The sequence below is a fragment of the Sus scrofa genome, chromosome 6 (genome assembly GCF_054392235.1).
Source record: "Sus scrofa isolate SSC_HxYL_T2T_F1_AM1 chromosome 6, Sscrofa_HxYL_maternal_Yorkshire_Landrace_v2.0, whole genome shotgun sequence".
Taxonomy (NCBI): Eukaryota; Metazoa; Chordata; class Mammalia; order Artiodactyla; family Suidae; genus Sus; species Sus scrofa.
Window position 1 is genome coordinate 11,500,386 of NC_139388.1, and position 22,572 is coordinate 11,522,957.

General features: G+C 44.0%; 2 protein-coding genes across 18 annotated transcripts in view; one reads left to right on the forward strand and one right to left on the reverse strand.

The window, feature by feature from the left end:
* The window catches only part of LOC146402199 (uncharacterized), an 87,227-nt gene that overhangs the window by 14,257 nt on the left and 50,398 nt on the right, over window positions 1-22,572 (forward strand). For 10 of the 16 annotated variants that reach the window (XR_014805409.1, XR_014805410.1, XR_014805411.1 and 7 more), the window contains 2 exons: window positions 5,017-5,150; window positions 12,616-12,702. The gene's annotated coding sequence lies outside the window, so the exon portion shown is untranslated. Of the gene's footprint in view, window positions 1-5,016; window positions 5,151-12,615; window positions 12,703-18,061; window positions 18,386-19,074; window positions 19,539-22,572 lie in introns of those variants that run through there. The other 6 variants (XR_014805420.1, XR_014805414.1, XR_014805421.1 and 3 more) reach the window with 3 other exon arrangements.
* Window positions 20,169-22,223, reverse strand: LOC110261265 (metalloproteinase inhibitor 1-like). 2 transcript variants are annotated; one of them, XM_021097081.2, is made up of 6 exons: window positions 22,059-22,223; window positions 21,740-21,862; window positions 21,507-21,580; window positions 21,244-21,358; window positions 20,859-20,980; window positions 20,169-20,563 (listed from the first exon to the last, which is right to left on the reverse strand). In XM_021097081.2, the coding sequence occupies exons 1-6, from the start codon at window positions 22,111-22,113 to the stop codon at window positions 20,333-20,335; spliced, it is 720 nt and encodes a 239-aa protein (XP_020952740.1). In that variant the 5' UTR covers window positions 22,114-22,223; the 3' UTR covers window positions 20,169-20,332. The 2 variants fall into 2 exon arrangements, with proteins under 2 accessions (XP_020952740.1, XP_020952742.1); XM_021097083.2 differs by having other exon boundaries at window positions 21,959-22,065.

Genomic DNA, 22,572 nt, shown 5'->3' on the forward strand with positions numbered 1-22,572 from the left:
TGCCTTTGTGAGTCATGGTTTTCTCTGGATAGATGCCCAGGAGTGGGATTGCTGGATCAAATGGTAGTTCTATGTTTAGTTTTCTGAGGAATCGCCGTACTGTTTTCCACAGTGGTTGCATCAATTGACAATCCCACCAACAGTGTACTAGGATTCCTTTTTCTCCACACCCTCTCCAGCACTTACTGTTTGGAGACTTTTTGATGATGGCCATTCTGGCTGGTGTAAGGTGGTACCTCATCGTGGTTTTGATTTGCATGTCTCTAATAATGAGTGACGCTGAACATCTTTTCATGTGTTTCTCGGCCATCTGTATGTCTTCTTTGGAGAACTGTCTGTTAAGATCTTCTGCCCATTTTTTGATGGGGTTGTTTGTTTTTTTGGTATTGAGCTGCAGAAGGTGTTTATAAATTTTGGAGATTAATCCCTTGTCAGTCGATTCATTTGCAAAGATTTTCTCCCATTCTGTGGGTTGTCTTTTCGTGTTGTTTAGGGTTTCCTTTGCTGTGCAGAAACTTAAGTTTGATTAGATCCCATTTGTTTATTTTTGTTTTTATTGTCAATACTCTGATAGGTGGATCTGAGAAGTTGTTGCTGTTGTTTATGTCAGAGAGTGTTTGGCCTATGTTTTCCTCTAAGAGTTTTATAGTGTCTGGTCTTATATCTATGTCTTTAATCCATTTGGAGTTTATTTTTGTGTATGGTGTTAGGGAGTGTTCTAATTTCATTCTTTTCCATGCGGCTGTCCAGTTTTCCCAGCACCACTTGTTGAAGAGGCTGGCTTTTCTCCATTGTATATTCTTGTCTCCTTTGTCATAGATTAGTTGACAGTAGGTGCGTGGGTTTAATTCTGGGCTTTCTATCATGTTCCATTGATCTATATTTCTGTCTTTGTGCCAGTAGCATGTGGTTTTGATGATTGTTGCTTTGTAGTATAGTCTGAAGTCTGGGAGTCTGATTCCTCCAGCTCCGTTTTTGTTTTTCAGGATGTCTTTGGCTATTCTGGGTCTTTGGTGCTTCCAAACAAACTTTAAAATATTTTGTTTGAGTTCTGTGAAAAATGTCCTTGGTAATTTGATAGGGATTGCATTGAATCTGTAGATTGCTTTAGGTAGTATAGTAATTTTGATAATATTAACTCTTCCAATCCACAAGCATGGTTTATCTTTCCATCTATTTGTGTCATCTTTGATTTCTTTCATCAGTGGCTTGTAGTTTTCAGAGTACAGGTCTTTTGTTTCTTTAGGTAGGTTTACTCCTAGGTATTTTATTCTTTTGGATGTGATGGTAAATGGGATTGCTTCCCTAATTTCTCTTTATGATCTTTCATTGTTAATGTATGGAAATGCCGTTGATTTCTGTGTATTAATTTTGTATCTTGTGACTTTGTCAAATTCGTGGATAAGCTCTAATAGTTTTCTGGTAGAGTCTTTAGGATTCTCTAGGTATAGTATCATGTCATCTGCAAATAGGGATAGTTTTACTTCTTCCTTTCCAATCTGGATTCCTTTTATCTCTTTTACTTCTCTGATTGCTGTGGCTAGGACTTCCAGAACTATGTTGAAGAGTAGTGGTGAGAGCGGACATCCTTGTCTTGTTCCTGATCTCAGCGGGAATTCTTTCATCTTTTCACCATTGAGAATGATGTTCGCTGTGGGTTTGTCGTACATGGCTTTTATCATGTTGAGGTAGGTTCCCTCTCTGCCCACTTTCTGAAGAGTTTTTATCAGAAATGGGTGTTGGATTTTTCAAAGGCTTTTTCCACATCTATTAAGAGGATCATATGGTTTTTATTCTTCAGTTTGTTAATGTGGTGTATCACACTGATGGATTTGTGGATATTGAAGAACCCTTGCATCCCTGGGATAAATCCCACTTGATCATGATGTACAATCCTTTTAATGTATTGTTGGATGCGGTTTGCTAGTATTTTGTTGAGAATTTTTGCATCAATGTTCATCAGTGAAATAGGCCTGTAGTTTTCTTTTTTTGTGGAATCTTTGTCTGGTTTTGGTATTAGGGTGATGGTGGCCTCATAGAATGAGTTTGGGAGTATCCCTTCCTCTGCAATTGTTTGAAGTAGTTTCAGGATAGGTGTTAGCTCTTCTCTAAATGTTGGGTAGAATTCGCCTGTGAAGCCATCTGGTCCTGGATGATGAACACATTTAGAAAATGATGGGAGACCTACACTAGCAGTTTTAATAATCCCATGATTAGGTTATATTGAAAAAATACATATGATAGTGAGAAAGTTTATACATAGATCAATGAACAGAGTAGAGAGTCCATTCCCCACCCCTGCCTCTATGATGCAACAAAAATGACAAGATAATTCATTGAGGGAAATGATAGTCTTGCTAACAAATAGAGTTGGAACAATAAATATTCACATAAAAAAATACTCAACCCTAAATTAACACTGTACAATTAATTAATGTAAAATGTGTCAATCACCTAAGCATAAAAGCTAGAATTGTAAAATTTCTAGATGAAAATATAGAAGAAAACTTTTCTTAGGGTGGAAACTTTTTTTTCATTGAGTGCTTCAATCAGGTAAAAACAAAAGAATTAGATTTCAAAATACTCCACAAAAATGAAAGTAAATAACACACACACACACACACACACACACACACACACACACACAGAGGATACATAGGAATTGACAAATTTTACCAAAATGTGTATATGGTAAATAAGCACATACAAGATAATCAACATCATTAATCATTGGAGAAATGCAATTGAAAATTACAGTGAAATAGCACTGCACATCTATTAAAACGTCTAAAGTTCTCCAACAAAGAATACGTGAACAGAACTCTTAAACTCAGTAAGGACTATAACCTGGTAAAAATGGGCAAAGGATATTAATGGATACTTTTTTTTTTAGGACCGCACGTGCACCATATGGAAGTTCCCAGGCCAGGGGTCGAAATGGAGCTGTAGCTGCCAGCCTACACCATAGCCCCGAAATGCTGGATCCGAGCTGAGTCTTCGACCTACACCACAGCTCATGGCAACTCCAGATCCTTAACCCACTGAATGAGGCCAGGATCTAACCCTCATCCTTGTAGATACTAGTCAGGTTTGTTACTGGCTGAGCCCCAACAGGAACTCCCCTAATGGATACTTTTCAAACTAACTATGTACCTGACTAAGAAGCACTTGAGAAATGCTGACTGTCATGAGCCAAACTGGGAATTTAAATTGAATTCAGATTTCTCTGGTGTTTGTGGCTGGTCTGCCCAGTGTCACTGTAGTCTCCACAGGAGAATAGATTGTCTTTCATTTTCAACCCCCATCAACTCTCCCCAGTTGCCAAGGTCCAGCTATTCATGTTAGGGGAGCCTGGAAGGGGGTCTCTACACACTCTCCTCTGAAGGTTTGGGTATAAGTGTAAGGATAAATTCTTTAGTCCCTTCCTAGCAAGGAGTTCCTGAATCGTAGCTGCTTTCCTTCCCTGGCCAAGCTCCTGTGTTAAATTCCCGGATCCTGGCCATGTTAGCAGGAATAATGCCTTATCATGACATCAGCGTTAAAACAAACCACTCTTTCCATTTCCGTGTCCCCACCCACCAAAATACAAGGCCTTTAAAAACAGCTCTGGGTGAATGGGGTTGGATGAGTTCCTGGAGCCCCCAAAATTCTCTTGAAATATTAAGACTCTGGACTCCCATAAATTCTCTTGTATTTTTATTCTATTGCTGATGGAGCAATTTACCACAACTTTAGTGGCTTAAAACAACACACATTTGGGAGCTGTGGCTCAGTGGTAATGAACCCAGTTAGTATCCATGAGGAGGTGGGTTCGATCCCTGGCCTCGCTCAGTGGGTTAAGGATCCCTTGTTGCTGTGAGCTGTGGTGTAGGTCAAAGACATGGCTTGGATCCTGCATGGCTGTGGCTGTGGTGTAGGCCGGCAGCTATACCTCCAATTTGCCCCCTAGCCTGGGAATCTCCATATGCCTTGAGTGTGGCCCTAAAAAGCGAAAAGCAAAACAGAGCAGAACACAAATTTGGTTTATTGCAGTTATGTGGGTTAGAAATCCACCATGATCTCACTTACCAGGTTAAAAATCAAGGTGTCGTGGCGGGGGTGTGGTTCCCCTCGTGGCTCAGAGGATTAAGGATCTGGCGTTGTCACTGCTGAGTCTGGTCCCAGCTGTGGTGCAGGTTCATCCCTGGCATGTCAAAGGGGCTGCCGAAACAACAAACGAAAACAAACACAAAGATATCATTGGGGATATGTTCTCTTCTGGAAGTTCCATCGCGCAGTCTGTTTACTTGCCTTTTCTAGCTTCTCCCGTCTCTCTATATTCCTTGGGTCATGGTCTCCTTCCTTTAACTCAAAAGCTGGCAATGTTTCACGTCTGCAACTACTCTTCTGTAGCCACGTTGAATTTTCTGACTGAGAACCAGGAAAGGTTCTCAACTTTTCAAGATGCACACAGATAAACTGGGCTCACCCCAATAATCCAGAATAATCTCCCCAGCTCAGCGTCCTTAAATTTAACCTTGCCAGCAAAGCCCCTCTTGCTCTGTAAGGTAACATATTTGCAGCTTCTCGGGATAAGGACACGGACGTCTTTGGAAAGGCTGTTCTTCTGCCCACCTGCTCTAGATTGACTTATGTACTCCACCCAAATCTGAAGGGTGAAGCCTTACCCCCACCCCGGGGTGATGGTGTTTGAAGATGGGGTCTTGGGAGGTAGTTGGGTTTAGACAGCCGTGAGGATGGGGCTTCATGATGGAATTAGTGCCGAAGAGACCAGAGAGCTTGCTGTCTCTCCACCCTGTGAGAATACAGCCTGCAAACTAGGAAGTGCACCCACATCAGAAACCAAATCTATCATCACCTTGACTTGGGACTTCTCAGGCTGCAGAGCTGTGAGGAATAAATGTCTGCTGTTTTTAAGTCACCTGGCCTCTGCTTTTGTATTCTAGCAGCGCAAGCTGAAACTGAAGCGCTTCTGTGCTCTTCAAGCCCATGCCACCCTCTTGTTTTTCATGACAGGTGATCAGGGCAGCTGCAAGAATATTTGGCTTCATTTGTACGCCTTCTCAGGAGGATAACTGTTGACCTCCAAAAAGTGGAAGTGGCCGGAGAGGTTGAACTTCTCAGAACTTACCCGCGGCTCCTCGTCTAGGGTAAGTTGACCACTGTCCAGACTCCTCTCCTAACCCTTGATATGTGTTCCTCAAAAGTCTACCTCACCCATCTTCCCAGAATAGAAGGTCCCCCTCGCTACTCGTTATTCTTCACGAGCCACCCAGGACACTGCCCTCCCAGGACTGACCAGCCATGTCAAGTTCTATACCTGCCCCCAGGTGCCCTGTACCTCTGGAATGGACCATCCGTAAACCACAGTGTGTTCATTTTCTGAGGGGGCTCCAGGCTATGACCTTGGATCCCATGCGCCTTTCTGAATCACAGGAAGTTAAAACTGAATAGATGCAGCAGGCATGACTGGGGAGAAGATTTCTCACTGGGAATCGCAACAAGGCGAACTATAAGAGAGTGCAACTATGCTGTTTTAGACGGATTCTTGCACATGTCCAGCATTACATGACATGTCTCCTTTTATTATTTATTTATTTATTTATTTATTTTGTATATAAAGAATGTTTTTAAAAAATTTTAATATTATTATAGTTGCTTTACATTGTTCTGGCAGTTTCTGTTGTGTAGCAGTGACCCCGTTATACATGTACACATTCTTTTTTTCATACTCTCTTCCATCGTGGTCCATCACAAGTGATTGGATAGAGTTCCCTGTGCTGTACAGCAGGACCGTATTGCTTATCCACTCCAAATGCCATAGTTTGCATGTACTAACCCCAAACTCCCAGTCCATCCCACTCCCTCCCTCTTCCGCCTTGGCAACCGCAGGTCCATTCTCTGTGTCCATGAGTTTGCTTCTGTTATGTGGGTAGCTTCCCTTGTGCTGTATTTTAGATTCCACATATAAGTGATATCATATGGTATTTGTCTTTCTCTTTCTGACTTACCTCACTTAGTATGAGAATCTCTAGTTTCATCCATTTTGCTGCACATGCCATTATTTTGTTCTTTTTATGGCTGAGTAGTATTCCGTTGTGTACATAAACTGTGTCTTCTTAATCCATTCATCTGTTGATGGACATTGAGGTTATTTCCATGTCTTGGCTATTGTGAATAGTGCTGCAATGAACATGGGGGTGCATGTATCTTTTTTTTTTTTTTTTTTTTTTTTTTTTCTGCTTTTTAGGGCCACACCCGTGGCATGTGGAAGTTCTCAGGCCAGGGGTCAAATCAGAGCTACAGCGGCTGGCCTACGCCATAGCCACAACAACGTGGGTTCTGAGCCTCGTCTGTGACGTGCACCACAGCTCATGGCAATGCCGGATCCCTAACCAGTTGAGACGAGGGATTGAACCCGAATCCTCATGGATCCTAGTCAGGATTGTTAACTGCTGAGCCACGAAGGGAACTTCCTGCATGCATCTTTTTGAATGAAAATTTTATCTGGATATATGTCCAGGAATAGGATTGCTGGGGCGTATGGTAGTTCTATGTTTATTTATTTTCTGTGTTACAATTGCTTTATTTTTTTCTTCCAAGTGTATTGAGATGTAATTGACACATAGCACTCTATAAGTTTATGGTGTTCAGCATCGTGATTTGACTTACATACATCATGAAATTATGACCACAATAACTTAAGTGAACATCCATCATCGCATATGGACAAAATTAAAGAAATAAAAAAAAAATTTTTCCTTGTGACGGGAACTCTTAGGATTTATTCTTATAAGAACTTTAATGTATAACATATATATATATGGACACTATATATGAGAGTGGTAATTAGGAGTTCCTGCTGTGACTCAGTGAGTTAAGAACCTGACTAGTATCCGTGAGGATGTGGGTTCGATCCCTGGCCTTGCTCAATGGGTTAAGGGTCTGGAGTTACCCCAAGCTATGGCATAGGTTGCAGATGCAGCTTGGATCTGGTATGGCTGTGGCTGTGGCATAGGCCTCAGCTGCGGCTCCAATTTGACTCCTATCCTGGGGACTTCCATATGCCACAGATGCTACCCTAAAAGACAAAAAAAAAAAGAGTGGTAATTATGTTTATCATGCTGTACATTATATCCCAGCTACTTATTTATCTTATAACAGGAGGTCTGTACTTTTGACACCTTTCTTCCAATTCCCCCTTCCCTTAGCTCCTGCCTCTACTAACCTTAAATCTGATCTCTCTGAGTTTTTTGTTTGGACGTGGTTCCTTTGAAAATCTTCCATTTTAGTAAGTGATCAACCTGTTTTGGTTTGTAACATATTCTGGCTTACTGTTTTTTTTTTTTTCTTTCCTCCCTGCCAGTGGCATATGGAGTTCCTGGGTCAAACACAGCCAAACAAAACAAAACTATAGAATTAAAGAAAATACAATTACATGACACATAAAATAGATAACATGCATAAATACACTGAAATCATACATATAACCTAGTAGGAATATCAGGAGTTAAGTAAGTCCAATAACTGGTATGGGTAACTTACTAGAGAGGTTCAACTGTGGATATGAGCTAGCGGAAGAAAGAATACGCAAAAATGAAGGTAGATCAATATAGATTGTTCAGTTGAGGGACATAAAGACAAAGGAATGTAGAAAAATAAGGGAATCCTGGCGTTCCCGTCGTGGCGCAGTGGTTAACGAATCCGACTAGGAACCATGAGGTTGCGGGTTCGGTCCCTGCCCTTGCTCAGCGGGTTAACGATCCCGCGTTGCGGCGTTGCCGTGAGCTGTGGTGTAGGTTGCAGACGCGGCTCGGATCCCGCGTTGCTGTGGCTCTGGCGTAGGCCGGTGGCTACGCTCCGATTGGACCCCTAGCCTGGGAATCTCCATATGCCGCAGGAGCAGCCCAAGAAATAGCAAAAAAAAGAAAAAGAAGGGAATCCTAAGAGACCCTTGGGAAACCATTTAACATATTACATTAAACATGCAGTGCTGGTCTCAGAGGAGGGAGGGAGAATGGGAGGGAGGAAGGAAGGATCACAGAAAGTTAATGATTGAAAGCCTCTCAAGTTAGAGGAAAAATGCTAATATGTTCATTTAAGAAGGTCACCAAATTCAGGAGCTTCCACTGTGGTTCAGTGATGACGAACCCAACTAGTTTCTATGAGGATGTGGATTTGATCCCTGGCCTCACTCAGTGGGTTAAGGATCCGGCATTGCCGTGAACTGCAGTGTAGGTCACAGATGCAGCTTGGAGGCCGTGAGGCTGTGGCTGTGGTGTAGGCCAGCAGCTGCAGCTCTCATTTAACCCTTAGCCTGGGAACTTCCATATGCCACATGTGCAACCCTGAAAAAGACCAAAAAAAAAAAGTTCAACAAATTCAAAATAGATTAAACACAAAGGTATCTGCATCTAGATGCTGTGGATGAGCGAATAGCGAATACCTTGCCGAGCCCCCTGGTCTAAAGTGCTTTGACAGTCTTGGCTGAGACACTGCCCAAAGTTTCTGCAGGGCTCTCAAGATCCTAAGGGATAAATAGTCAACTGTATTTTATTTTCAACTTTTGGGCATATTCTTGTGAGAAATACAGACTGATGATATGTTACAAACGAACTGGAGTCATTTTTCTTAGGTTACTTTTTACATGTCACCAGCTCCACCTGCCCCTAGACTCTTGCTTGATTTTGTTTATTCTTAAAAGGGGCCTTTTCATAATTTTGTTTTTACACTTTAACTTTTTTTTTTTTTTTTGTATTTTTAGGGTCACGCCCACAGAACATGGAAGTTTCCAGGCTAGGGGTGGAATTGGAGCTGCAGCTGCTGACCTACACCATAGCCACAGAAACTCAGAATCTGTGTCTGCATCCTACACCACAGCTCATGGCAGTGCTGGATCCTTAACCCACTGAGTGAGGCCAGGGATTGAACACACATCCTCATGATTACTAGTTGGGCTCATTACCGCTGAGCCACGATGGGAACTCCTATACTTTAACTTTTTAAATGAGCTTTAGTTTTGGAAGTGTACCCTGGAGAATTCCTATCTACCTTTCATCTGATTTCCCCAAAGGAAGTATAGAAAATACATGGTATATAACCATGGTACATTTATCAAAACTATGAAATTGACATTGGTGTAAGATTACAAGCTAAACTATGACTTTCCTTTCATATTTAATCAGGCTTGCCACCCATATCCTTTTTTCACTTTGGTGATCAAATCCTGGATAACAAAAGATAACCAAGACTCTAGGTACTAGAGGGTGGGGCTTAACTGTCAAAGGCCCGTTGACATTTATCTTCATGAGATACAAGCTGGGGTTGGAAGCCCAGTGGAAGCCAGAGGGCCCTGAATGGCTGAAAGCAACCGGGGTACGTAGGAGAAAAGAGTGCCCCTCCAGCAGAACAGAAGGGCAGCCAACACGGTAGCTCTCAACCTGTATCATCAAATGAAGTAAAAGATGGGTGGGAGGCTGAGGGAAGCTGTCGCACTGAACCCTTCCCCAGTGCAGAGCCAGGGCCTTCGCTGGGAACCCACTGAACGCTGGAGAAGGTTGGTCTACAGCAGGGGAGGCCCTCTCACACTATGCTCAGCTTACACAGTAGATGTTTCCCCGCTTCCTCCCTGGGACTGTGGACTGTTGGGTAACTATACGCTGTGACGAGGAGATTAGCCGAGCATTTCAGGCACTCCTGGGCACAGGGCTGAGTTCACGTTGCTCTCCAGAGAAACAAGTGTCGGCATGTATTCCTGTTTGATTGGGACATGAGGTCCAGGTAGTTAATAGAATCCTGCCCCAAATACAGCCCACTCTGAGCTGACCAGCTCCACACAGACTGTGCTTGCTCTGGTTCATTCCCAGATGAAAACTTGGGATCCTCTCAAGTCTTTGCTGAGCAGGAGACTTGTCCTGGGCCTAAGTTTTTGACTCTCCTATATATGTTCTGACTTCCCAAAGAAATACTTCCTTGGAGTTCCCGTCGTGGCCCAGCGGAAACAAATCCGACTAGGAACCATGAGGTTGTGGGTTTGATCCCTGGCCTTGCTCACTGGGTTAATGATCTGGCGTTGCCGTGTGCTCTGGTATAGGTTGCAGACATGGCTTGGATCTGGTGTTACTGTGGTGTAGGCCGGCAGCAACAGCTCTGATTCGACCACTAGCCTGGGAACCTCCATATGCTGTGGGTGCGGCCCTAAAAAAAAAGGACAGAAGCTTTTCTACAACTTTGAAGTCTCATTTTTTTTCTTGATTCAGCATTGGCTTGGATGCTGTAACTTGTTGACTGTTTTACAGAATTCTTATTTCTATTTTTTGACGTGTCTCTGAAGGAGACAGGAGCTGGGAACTGCCATTTTGCTGACATTACTCCTCCAAATACTGGTTTTTAAATACCATTCTCTGATTTTTATCTTTTTTTTTTTTTTTTTTTTTTTTTTTTTTTTTTGTAGGGCTGCACCCTCGGCACATGGAGGTTCCCAGGTGAGGGGTCCAATCGGAGCTGTAGCCACCGGCCTACACCAGAGCCACAGCAATGTGGGATCCAAGCCAAGTCTACGACCTACACCATAGCTCACGGCAACGCCTGATCCTTAACCTGCTGATCGAGGCCGAGGGATTGAATCCACAACCTCATGGTTCCTAGTGAGATTCACTTCCGCTGTGCCATGACGGAAACTCCCCATTCTCTGATTTAAAAAGAATAGAAACTTTGCACATGGGTACAGAAGCCAACCTGAAATGGCTCCCAATGAGCAAAGCTGGAGCAATAAATCATATCAGTACTGGATTATAAGACCCAAGAAACGACGTAAATACCCCTGAGTCCATAATAATGTGAATGAATCATTGAATGCATAAATAGATGGGGTGACAGCAGGTCGAACTTCCTTGTAGAACGACTCGGATGGATTACAATTACTTTCCCTCCCCTGGGGTGTGGGCTGGACGCATGATTCCCTTCCCAATGGTGGGGTATAGAAAGGGGAAAGAAAAAGTGGCTTTACACTGGGGAAGGCCTGGTAGAGACCACCTGAACCACGTGAGTTCAGGCATCGAAGTTACCACGGACAGGATTTCTTGAGAAGGGTACTTGCTCTTGTGGTATTATTTTTTTTTCCCTTAAAAAACATAACCATGTGGAGTTCCTGTCATGGCTCAGTGGTTAACGAATCTGACTAGGAACCATGAGGTTGAGGGTTTGATCCCTGGCCTCGCTCAGTGGGTTAAGGATCCCGTGTTACTGTGGCTGTGGTGTGGGCCGGCGGCTTCAGCTCTGATTAGACCCCTCGCCTGGGAACCTCCACATGCCACGGGTGTGGCCCTAGAAAAGACACACACACACACACACAAAACCATAACCCTCGTCTCATAATAAGAATACAGGAGGGGGTTCTGTCTGCAAGGCGGGGGGTGCACATCAGGACTCTTCTTGGAGGGGTGGGACTGGGCTCCACATCAGCCGGGGGCTGTTCCCTTCGACCAGACATGGAGCATGAGCACTGGCTTCCTTCCTCCCGGCATCCAGTAGTCGCAGGCTCTCTGCTTCCACCCACCTGAGAGAAGTGTACGTTTTAACCCTGTTAGCATCTCATATAATCCTCCCTTCAGTGACGTTAGGCCCACGGTAACAGCTATTTCGGAGTAAATTAGTGCCATTGGGAAATTGAGGCCTCGGGTAATTAACTTACACTCTGACCAGAACAGGACATTTTTTTATTTTTTTCTACCATTAAAGCTCTTCTTGTTGGTACATAAAATATGACTTACTGAGAACATTTCAACACTCGAAACTACAGGGAAACATGGCATAAAATATACTATCTCGTGTACATTTAAAAAATTAATTTTAAAAAGTGTGCCCCAGGAGTTCCCATTGTGCTGCAGCAGAAATGAATCCGACCAGTATCCATGAGGACTTGGGTTCAATCCCTGACCTCGATCAGTGGGTTAAGGATCTGGCGTTGCCGTGAGCTGTGGTGTAGGTAGCAGACGAGGCTCAGATCCAGCGTTGCTGTGGCTGTGGTGTAGACTGGCAGCTGCAGCTCCGATTCCAGCCCTAGCCTGGGAACTTCCATATGCTGCAGGTGTGGCGTTGCCGTGAGCTGTGGTGTAGGTAGCAGACGAGGCTCAGATCCGGCATTGCTGTGGCTGTGGTGTAGACTGGCAGCTGCAGCTCCGATTCCAGCCCTAGCCTGGGAACTTCCATATGCTGCAGGTGTGGCTGTAAAGAGCAACAAATAAAAAATGAAAATAAAAAAGTGTGCCCCAGAATCCATTCACATCCAGTTCCTGAGTTTTCCCGGAGATTGCTCTTACCTTCTGATTGCTGTTTATGTAGCAAAAGAGGTAACAGTGAAAGGGGATATGGGGCCAAGAACAGATACAATGACACGAACAGCTCAAACACATGAATGAATCTTTGAATATCCTGAACTCAGGCCAGCATAATCCTTGGGTCTCCAGACTCCACTGCCTTGGACCTCAGACACTAGGGATGGGGCATCTGGGTTGATGCACTCAAAAGTCTTAAGATACCAGATTCCCAGTCACCTCATGATCCACAGAATTGGTCTTCTCTTCCTTATTTTGCCTTTTCTTGACAATGATCCAGAGGCCACACCAGAGCTGAGCCAGTATCTGTACCTGGATTTGAATGCAGAAGATTGGCCCACAGCCACGAGGACCATCCAATACCAGGGTGAGTTTATATGATAATGATTTCGCCAGTCTTTCCTCAGCAGGACTTAATGCCTTTTTATTTATACACTGGGGCAAGGAGAATAAGCATTTGAAAGACTGTAGGATTCAGGTCAGCATTGACTTTGATACCTGGAGCATCCAAGTGTCGTTAGGAATCCCTGTTTGATTGGGATCATACAGGATCCAGGTACTTAATGGAGTCCTGGCCTTTAAAACATCACATCTAGGAATTCCCGTCGTGGCGCAGTGGTTAACGAATCTGACTAGGAACCATGAGGTTTCGGGTTCGATCCCTGAACTTGCTCAGTGGGTTAAGGATCTGGTGTTGCTGTGAACTGTGGTGTAGGTTGCAGACTCTGCTCGGATCCTGCGTTGCTGTGGCTCTGGCGTAGGCCGGCAGCTACAGCTCCGATTGGACCCTTAGCCTGGGAATCTCCATATGCCGCGGGAGTGGCCCAAGAAATGGCAAAAAGACAAAATAAATAAATAAATAAATAGAATTAAATAAATAAATGAATAAATAAAACATCACATCTAAGTCAATGACTTAGACCTCGGTCTCCAAACATGTAACTAGGGTACATATAAGTGGTGGTTGGCATAACCACTGCACTGCGCTTTTTACCTCTGTTAAAAGAGCTGTCTTGGAGTTCCCATCGTGGCTCAGTGGTTAACGAATCTGACTAGGAACCATGAGGTTGCGGGTTCAATCCCTGGCCTTGCTCAGTGGGTTAAGGATCCGGCGTTGCCGAACGCGGCTCGGATTCTGTGTTTCTGTGGCTCTGTGGGCTGGTGGCTACAGCTCCGATTGGACCCCTAGCCTGGGAACTTCCATATGCCACGAGAGCGGCCCTAGAAATGGCAAAAAGACAAAAAAAAAAAAAAAAAAAAAGCTGTCTTTATTAGTAAAACCAGGTAGAAGAATCCTGGCCAAGGTAATAAAGCAATACTATAATTTGGGTGTAATGGCAGAAATTAGTACCACTGTTAACATCCTAAAGGAAGAATGAGTTAAGATCCCTAATATGCTTGTGTTTAAATTCTCAGCATGACCCTTAGAAATACAGAAATACAGGAGACTGCTGTACCATGGTACAGACAGATCCAAGTGCCATCTGGCCAGAAATGGGTTTGGTCAGATCTCAAAGTTAGAAGTTCAAGCCATCTCATTGAAAATGTATCAAATGATGGAGTTCCTGCTGTGGCGCAGTGGAGATGAATCTGACTAGTATCCTTGAGGATGTGGGTTCGAACCCTGTCCTCGCTCAGTGGGTTGGGGATCTTGTATTGCTGTGGCTGTGGCATAGGCCAGCAGTTGTAGCTTCGATTCACCCCCTAGCCTGGGAACTTCCATATGCCGAGAGTGGGGCCCTAAAAAGCAAAAATAAATAAATTAAGATAGATAGATAGAAAGAATGGTGGGTGTGCTGCCCCCAAGATTGAGCATGAACAGATTTTGAGGGCCAGAACAGGTGCAAAAAGCAGGTAGCCCAGAACCCATGTCTTCCGATAGAATTGCACCAAAGCCTTTGTCTTCACTCACAACTTGACAACCTGATGAACAAAGGCAGGTCCAGACTGGTTAAGAGATGGATGGGCTTGTATGTTGATGCAAGCCGGAAGTGCATGGCTGCCGTGAAATGTGCTCACACAAGGGAGATCTTATGGAGGCGAGAGAAAAATTCTCCCAATTTAGAGAAGGCAAGGCACTGCTCCTGGTCACCTTGTTTCTAGGGCAAGACAAGTGACCTGAAGTTAAAAGATGGATGTCTTAGTTTGCAAAGTCCCACTGACTGGGGAGCTTAAACTGCAGAAATTTACTTTCTCAGGATTGTAGAGGCCAAGAGTTCAAGATCGAGCTGTTAGCAGAGTTGGTTTCTTCCGAGGTCCTGTCTCCTTGGCTTGCGCATCGTTGTCTTCTTGTATCGTCACCTGATCGTCCCTCTGTGCCTCCTTGTGTCCAAATCTCCTTTTTAAAAAAATAAATAAATAAAAATGCCAGTTATGTTGGGTTCGGGCCCACTCTAATGACCTCATTTTACCTTAATTCTCCAAAGACCCTCTCTCTAAATATACATTCTGAAATCCTAGAGGTTAGGATTCAACACAGGAATTTTAGAGGAACACAGTTCAGCCCTTAACAATATACAGACTCATGGGCCATGTGACAAATGGATGCTCTAGCTCATTTCCATCTGCGGTTATCTGTAGCCTTGGGTGGCATCACTCGGAGGGGAAGATCCCCCCAGCCACAGCCCATGGAATCACAAGAAGTAATAAAATGGTAGTTACCAGTTTAATCAAATTTGTGAGAGAAATGAACACACAACGCAACATGCATTTCAATCTCACAGTCTAAAGAGCTTTAATAAATAAGTCTACTATGTAACTATACCTCAGTAAAGCTATAAAACAGGAGTTTCCATTGTCGCTCCGCAGGTTCAAAACCTGATGCAGTCTCTGTGAGGATGCGGGTTTGATCCCTGGCTTTGCTCAGTGGGTTAAGGATCCCGCACTGCCATAAGTTGCAGTGTAGGTCACAGATGTGGCCCAGATCTGCCGTTGCCGTAGCTGTGGCATAGGCCTCCACTGTAGCTCCTAGCCCAGGAACTTCCACATGCCACAGGCACGGTATTAAAAAAAAAAAAAGACCTAAAACAAGAGCATAAATACTCATATCCATATAGATTTAATCGTTTACCCAAACTAGCTTCTGATAAACATTGACCTAATTTCTATAAGTATTAATTTTTCACATTCTAGAAGTTAATATAAATAAGTTAATATTCTATGTAATCTCTTTGGTAAATGACTTCCTCCTCTTTATACAATACCTTTTTTTTTTATTCTTTTTTTTTGGCTGCACCTGTGGCATGCAGAAGTTCCTGGGCCAGGGATTGAACTCATGTCACAGCAGTGACAACCCCAGATCCTTAGCCACTAGGCCACCGGGGAATTCTAGCACAATACTTTTAAGGTTTAGTCATGTCGCTGCCTGTACTAATAGTTCATTCCCCTTCTTACTAGTTACTGTAATGTCGTATAGTAAAGCCAAATTTGTCCATTCAGTTTCTAATGGAAAGGTGGTTTTCCTCAAGATTTTGGCCATTATGAGTAGAGCTGTTATAGTCAATCCTTACCAGTCTCTTTGTTGTATATTTTCATTATTTGTGTAAATTCTAAGGCTGTAATCTGTTGATCATATGATAATTTTATCATTAACTTCATAAGAAACTGTTGGGCTTTTTCCAAATTGTTTGTAAGATTTTATATTCCCCAGGGCAATTTAGAAGACTTCCAGGTATTTCAAATCCTTGTCTTTTATCAATCTTACTAATTTTAGCAACTGCAGTGGATATGAAGTGGTATCTTATAGAAGTTTTACATATATTTTTTGAGTAAATATTGTTAGGGACTATTAGTCATTCATGTATCAGGTTTTATAAAATATCTATTCAATGCTTTGCTCATTTGTACTGTTTCTTTATGCTTTTATTATTGAATGGTAAATTTCTTTTTTTCTTGATGTGTTTGTGGGAGAAGGTGAGCACCACGTCTTATTCCTCTGCTAGCACGATCCTGCTTCTTTTTTTTTCGTTAATGTGTTTTCAGTTTTTGCTTTTTTTTTAGGGCCGCACCTGTGGCATATGGAGGTTCCCAGGCTAGAGGTCAAATCAGAGCTCTAGCCACTGGCCTATACCACAGCCACAGCAACATCAGATCCTCAATGCACTGAGCAGGGCCAGGGATTGAACCTGTGTCCTCATGGATGTTAGTCAGGTTTGTTAACCACTGAGCCGCAACGGGAATTTCTTGTTAATTTATTTTGGAGAGAGGTTGTTTGATATATGTGTTTTGTGTATAGCTCCCTGAGGCTTATTCTTTCTTCTTCTTCTTCTTTTTTTTTATTTTTTTGGATTTACAGCTTTTGAACAGTGGAGGTTGTAATGTTTTAGTGATGCACACTTTGTCATTTTGTCTCTCTTTTTTAAAATTTTGTCTTTTATAGTTGGTGTTTTTTGCATGCTTTCTGTGGCCTGTGCTACTGATAAATTTCATTTCCTTTAGGCACTCACCCTATTAAGCTAGAAAATAGATATTATCTAAATATACACAAATATTTTATTTTTATTTTTTTATTTTTTATTTTTTTTGTCTTTTTGCCATTTCTTGGGCCGCTCCCGCGGCATATGGAGCTTCCCAGGCTAGGGGTCTAATCGGAGCTGTAGCTGCTGGCCTACGCCAGAGCCACAGCAACGCAGGATCCGACCTGCATCTACGACCTACACCACAGCTCATGGCAACGCTGGATCGTTAACCCACTGAGCAAGGGCAGGGATCGAACCCGCAACCGCATGGTTCTTAATCGGATTTGTTAACCACTGTGCCAGGACGGGAACTCCTACACAAATATTTTAAAACATTTTGGTAGCCACAGAAAATCTCCCTGTGCCCATTTTGTCCCCATATCTGTGCCAGGTTTGCCATGTGTCCCCCAGGGGCTTTTTTCTCCGAATCCTCCTTTGCATCCAAGGTTGATCGTTGAACTTCATGGGGAATAAGGTCTCAGACAGCTGGATTTTGCAGCCTCCACTCTGCATCTTAACCACACCTATGCCCACTCAGATTCCTAGTTCTTTGTCAGGCGCTCTTATTCGGAGAGTTTTAAATGTAAGGACCTGTTCATTGGAAGGTTGAAATTGGGGGGTCTGGATAGGTTAGAGGGGGTGAAGCCATCAGGCAATGCCTTTATTCCTGCCACTGCTTGTAAGTTGGCTCAGATGGCCAAGCCTGGGCCAGGAGCGACATCTCCCCTGCAGGGCGTCCTCTCCCAGAATGGACACAGATGCTTCAGGAATGTGTGAGGGGTCAGGGAAGGGGCCATGAATCTGAGTAGATGTATGTAAAAACTACAGAAAGCTGCCACTCCAGTAGGTCAGATTATTTTCACAGGTGTATATGTTGACAATTCCAAAACTACTTTATGTGTATACTTGAGTTGAACGAATAAGTAAATAAATTATATAAAATGGGAGTCAGGTTTCTTATTGTTAGAAAAAAAGGCAAATAATCAGGGGTTTTCTAGCATGACCCTTGTATGACTCTATCGTCGGAGACAGTATGAACTCATGTTTAGCATCTCTTGTTTTTGTTTTGTTTTGACTTGTTTCTTTGGCCATGCCCAAGCATGCAAAAGTTCCTGGCCCAGGGATCAAACCTGCGCCACAGTAATGACAACGCTGGTTCCCACCAAGCCACCAGGGAACTCCCATTTTAACATCTGTTGAGAGAGAATATAGAAGTAGTTATATCTGTGTTTACACACATGAATTAACATGCATACATTTATTTTCTAGCTCTGACTACTGACAGGGTCTGGAACCAGGGACACCCGACAACTGAATAACCCAGTGCCCCAGATATGGGTTTCTAAATTCCATTGTTCAGGTACAGAAAACAGCAACAACGACACCCTAGGGCACTAGAGGATAGACCAAGGAAAAATCGTGACTCGAGAGAATGGACAAATCTGGCAGATACCACCTTAGGCAAGTGGTCAGTGTTCTCAATGCCATGTACCGGGACAGGGTGCAATGAGAAAAATACTTCCTCTGTGTGCTCCTCTTCCCGCAGTTGGAGGGCCCCAGTCTAATCATGAAAACACATCAGCCAAACCCAAGGTGAGGAACAGCCTGTGAAACACCTGACCAGAAAAATTGCCAGGTCCTCAAAAACAAAGTTCAACTAAGTTATCGGAATAGACCAGAGAAGGCTAAGAAGGCAGGATGACTCATTGCTGCGGTATCTGGGATTGGATTCTGGCAGAGAAGAAAGGAAAAAGTGTAGGAATCTGAACCAAATTTCGTTTAGTTCCTAGTATTGTACTTACGTTAGTCACTTGGTTTTGACAGATGTCCCGTCATTAAGTAAGATGTCGTCGTTAGGGCAAACGAGGTAAAGGGTACGTGTAAATTCTCTGTAATCATTTTAGCACCTTTTTTTTTTCTTTTGGTAAATCCCAAATTGTCCCCAAATTAAAAAAAATTAGTTGAATTCAAATGAATAGAGAGAAGACTCAGTTTTCAGGACGGTGGAAAATTTCAAAATTGTTAAATGGTGTTCAAAGGGAAACGTCAATGAATTCCTTAAGGCATTCATTGTTGCCATCTCATTGTTGCCATAATGCTGTCAGTCCTGTGCCATTCCAGTCTGTGGCTGCATCTCACATTTTTATAGTGTCCATGGTGCTTTATTTCGTTTCTGGAAGGATGTTTTATTTTTAGAGTAGTCAGATTTACTATTATTTTCCTTCATGTTGTTTGCTTTTCAGGTTATTTTCCTAAAATTTTTATTTTCCTAAAATTTTCAGGTTAAAATCCTAAAACTGGAGAAAGGAAGAGGCGGGCTTTTCCAGCCCCTACTCCCCTTGGAGGATAAAACTGTAGCACACCAGATCCTTGGAGCAGAGCTTCCTTGCCTGCCACTTGCATTTCTCCCAAGCGTCCTATCCTAATAAATCTATTTCTTGCCTAAAAAAAAAAAAAAAAAATCCTAAAACTGTTGGGGTTCCCATTGTGGCTCAGCAGAAATGAGTCTGACTAGTATCCATGAGGATGCAGGTTTGATGCCTGGCCTTGCTCAGTGGGTTAAGGATACGGCGTTGCTGTGAGCTGTGGTGTAGGTTGCAGATGCGGTGCGGATCTAGTGTTGCTTTGGCTGTGGTGTAGGCTGGCGGCTACAGGTCAGATTCAACCCCTAGCCTGGGAACTTCCATATGCCGTGGGTGTGGCCCTAAAAAGCAAAATAAAATAAAATAAAATCCTAAGAGTGTTATTTTGTGTGTTCTTATACAATTTTGAGTTTCATATTTTATTCTCAGGACTTTAATCTGACAAAGAATGATTTTTTTTTTTTTTTTTTTGTCTTTTTAGGGCTGCACCCACGGCATATGGAGGTTCCCAGGCTAGGGGTTGAATCGGAGCTGCAACCACTGGCTTACACCACAGCCACAGCAATGCCAAATCCAAGCTGCGTCTGCAACCTACACTGAAACCTCACAGCAATGCAACCTCACTGAGCAAGGCCAGGGATTGAACCTATATCCTCATGAATACTAGTCGGAATTGTTTCCTCTGAGCCATAATGGAAACTCCAGAATGATTTTTGTATTTGCAAAAGAATCTTGATTTAGTGGGAATAAGGAATATTCTTTCTCCCTTGCCCAGTGTTTCTTGCTTTTGCATGTCACATGGGAAAGGGTCAGCCCATGTCAGGTGGAGTCTGGCTCTAGGCTCTCTGGATTTGTTGCTTTGTGTGGGCCCAGGGCTGTTACTTTTGGTAGGCTGAGGCAGTGTCAGGAACTCTGTAATGAGAAGGATCAGGATCAGGTATATTGTTGCTGGGCAACTAAGGGATAAAAGATGATTGAGGAATTGAGAAGATACACGGAAATGGTTACCAGGGTAGGGTTTGTCAGCCTGGCATTTATTTTTATAAATTTTATGGATGCATACACTACTTGCAGAGAAAGTAAATGAAACTTCAGTGTACATTTCCATGAATGTATACACTGCGAATGCAATTCTGTTAGGTTCAGTCAGGTCAAAAACCAGAACGTTAAAATTCTATTATTCCATAGATGGGTTCATAGAAGTTGTTGGTGGAGTAGTGATTGGGGGTTGATAACTGCTGACATTGATTCTGGTCCACTCACAGTGGCCAGATGGCGCGGGGGCACATATGGAGTACAAGGAATGATTTCCTTCCCATATCTGGTAGTCACAGCCTCTCTGCTGCCACACGCAGTCTGTGACATCAGGTTCAGGGCAGTCACGCCAGCAGAAAAGGCAGGGCTGGACCTAGAGGTGGAGGGAGAGCCAGGGCTTGTCATCATCCCCTTCCCACCCCTGTTTACAACCCCATCCCACAAAGGCGAGGGCCACAGGGGTCTGAACACAGGTCGGGGCTGAAGAGAAGCGTTGGGGGCGGAGGAGGGGGGGCGCGGAACTGGGGAAGAAGGCCAGGGGACAGGCAGATGGTGAGAGCGCCGGGGTCATCCGCAGAGAGCGATCACAGGGAGGGAGCTCTGAGCACATGGACACGACAGCCACCGGTGCCTGGGCTGCAGAGAAAACTGCCTGGGAGATTACTCACTTTGCACTTGCATCCTCTTTCATACCCGGCCCTGAAACCTAATTTCTGCTCTCTGGTGAGGCTGTTCCAGAAGTACACCAGGTGGCATCGTGTGAAATGCAGGGACCCCCTCCTCAGATAGCCTGCGGTGATCAAACAGCATGGCCTGAGGGTCAGCGCAGCCGAAATGTGGAAGGACATGCTCTGACCCCTAAGTAGTTAGGCAGAGAAGGTCCGGAAACCCTGAGGCTGGTACAGAGTGGTCAGCCATGAATGACAGTCCAGCATCTCCCTGGGCAGAATCTGTCAGCTGACAGAGAAGGGGCCTTGGTCCTTGGTGGTGCTAGAGGTGCTGCAGTAGAGTGGGTAGCAAGGCTGAGGGGCTGTATGCGGACCACGTACTCACCTGCAATGAGTAATTGTGACTGATGTGGGGTCCTCACCTCATAACCACATTTGTTCCAATCTTTGGGTGTGTATAAATGGTCAATTTTGCCTACGTTTTGGGGAGCCTTGAGTATCTGATGGGGGGATGGAAAGAATAAGACCTTAGTTTTTCACTGAAGTGGCTGGAATCTAGAAAACATCCAGTCCCCTCAGCAGGAGCTGGTTGGAGAGCTTGTTGGTTTTGAGGGAAGGGGGTGAAAAAGGAAGGGGTGTTGGGCTTACCTCAGTGACTCTGATTTTGTAATTTCGTTTCAAAAAAGTGCCACGTCCTTGTCCTAATATATCAGCTACTACAACTGAGAGGAGAAAGAAATGGGTCATTGACTTAAGAGTTCCCCATGCTGTCTCCTTAAACACCGTTCGGATCACCAGAGCTCCCCCACCTCTGTGTTTCTGCTCCCCAGGGCGAGACCTCCTCCTTGGGGGGCACTTCTCCAGTGTCTCCGTCAACTCACCAATGTCTGACATGCAGTAAAACGTCTGAGGGTGCAGAATTTTGCAAATACAAGCACTGCAAGGTGTGGACAGAGCCAGGAGCAAAGGAAAGGCCAGCAGGAATGAGGGATCCATGGTGGGCCCTGGGGGGAGACGGTGTGAATTAAAGCATGAACTTCTAGCCCGCCTCCCCCGTTCACTCCGAGACAGAATCCAGGCCAGCTTTGAACACCGTCTACCTCCCACAATGTCTAGGAATCCGAGGAAGATTGGGTCCAGTTGCCGTGATCACATGGACCCAATGCACAAAGTCTGTGCCCCACACCTAGGATGCCTTACCTCTGACAGTCTGAGCCAAGGTGTGCCACAGCTTGCGTAGGGCACTCAGCATCATGAAGCATAAATAGTTGCAGGCATTTCTTTTCACCCAGGGGTGTATCCGTCAGAGACGTACAATGTGATTACTGGGTGTACTAGTCCCTTGGAATTCTTTTTATCTCATCTGCATTTCCTTTTCATCCTTCAGCCGTATCAACGAGGCAGGTATGGTCAGGTTATTGGTTGCCCTCGTCATTTGGAATCCTTGCCTGTGTGGCTATTCAGAGAGGCACCGACTTCACCCATTCCTGGACAGGATTATGAGCGGAGCCACAACCCCCTAAAATTTACATGTTGAAATCCTATCTCCAAGTCCCTTGGAATGTGACTGTATTGAAAAATAGGGTTAAAAAATAGGGTCTTTAAAGAGAGACTGAAGGTAAAATGAGGTCATTTGGGTGGCCCTTAATCCAATATGATTGGTATCCTCATAAGAAGAAGAGATTAGGACACAGGTGCACACAGAGAGAAGACC

Excerpts from the sequence above, each read along its gene's own strand:
- LOC110261265 (XM_021097081.2), bottom strand. The coding sequence starts at position 22,113 with ATGATGCTGAGTGCCCTACGCAAGCTGTGGCACACCTTGGCTCAGACT. Across the intron at positions 21,863-22,058 it reads CTTGGCTCAGACTGTCAGAG|GGCCCACCATGGATCCCTCA; the intron begins GTAAGGCATCCT and ends GTCTCCCCCCAG. Across the intron at positions 21,581-21,739 it reads TTACTGCATGTCAGACATTG|TTGTAGTAGCTGATATATTA; the intron begins GTGAGTTGACGG and ends TTCTCCTCTCAG.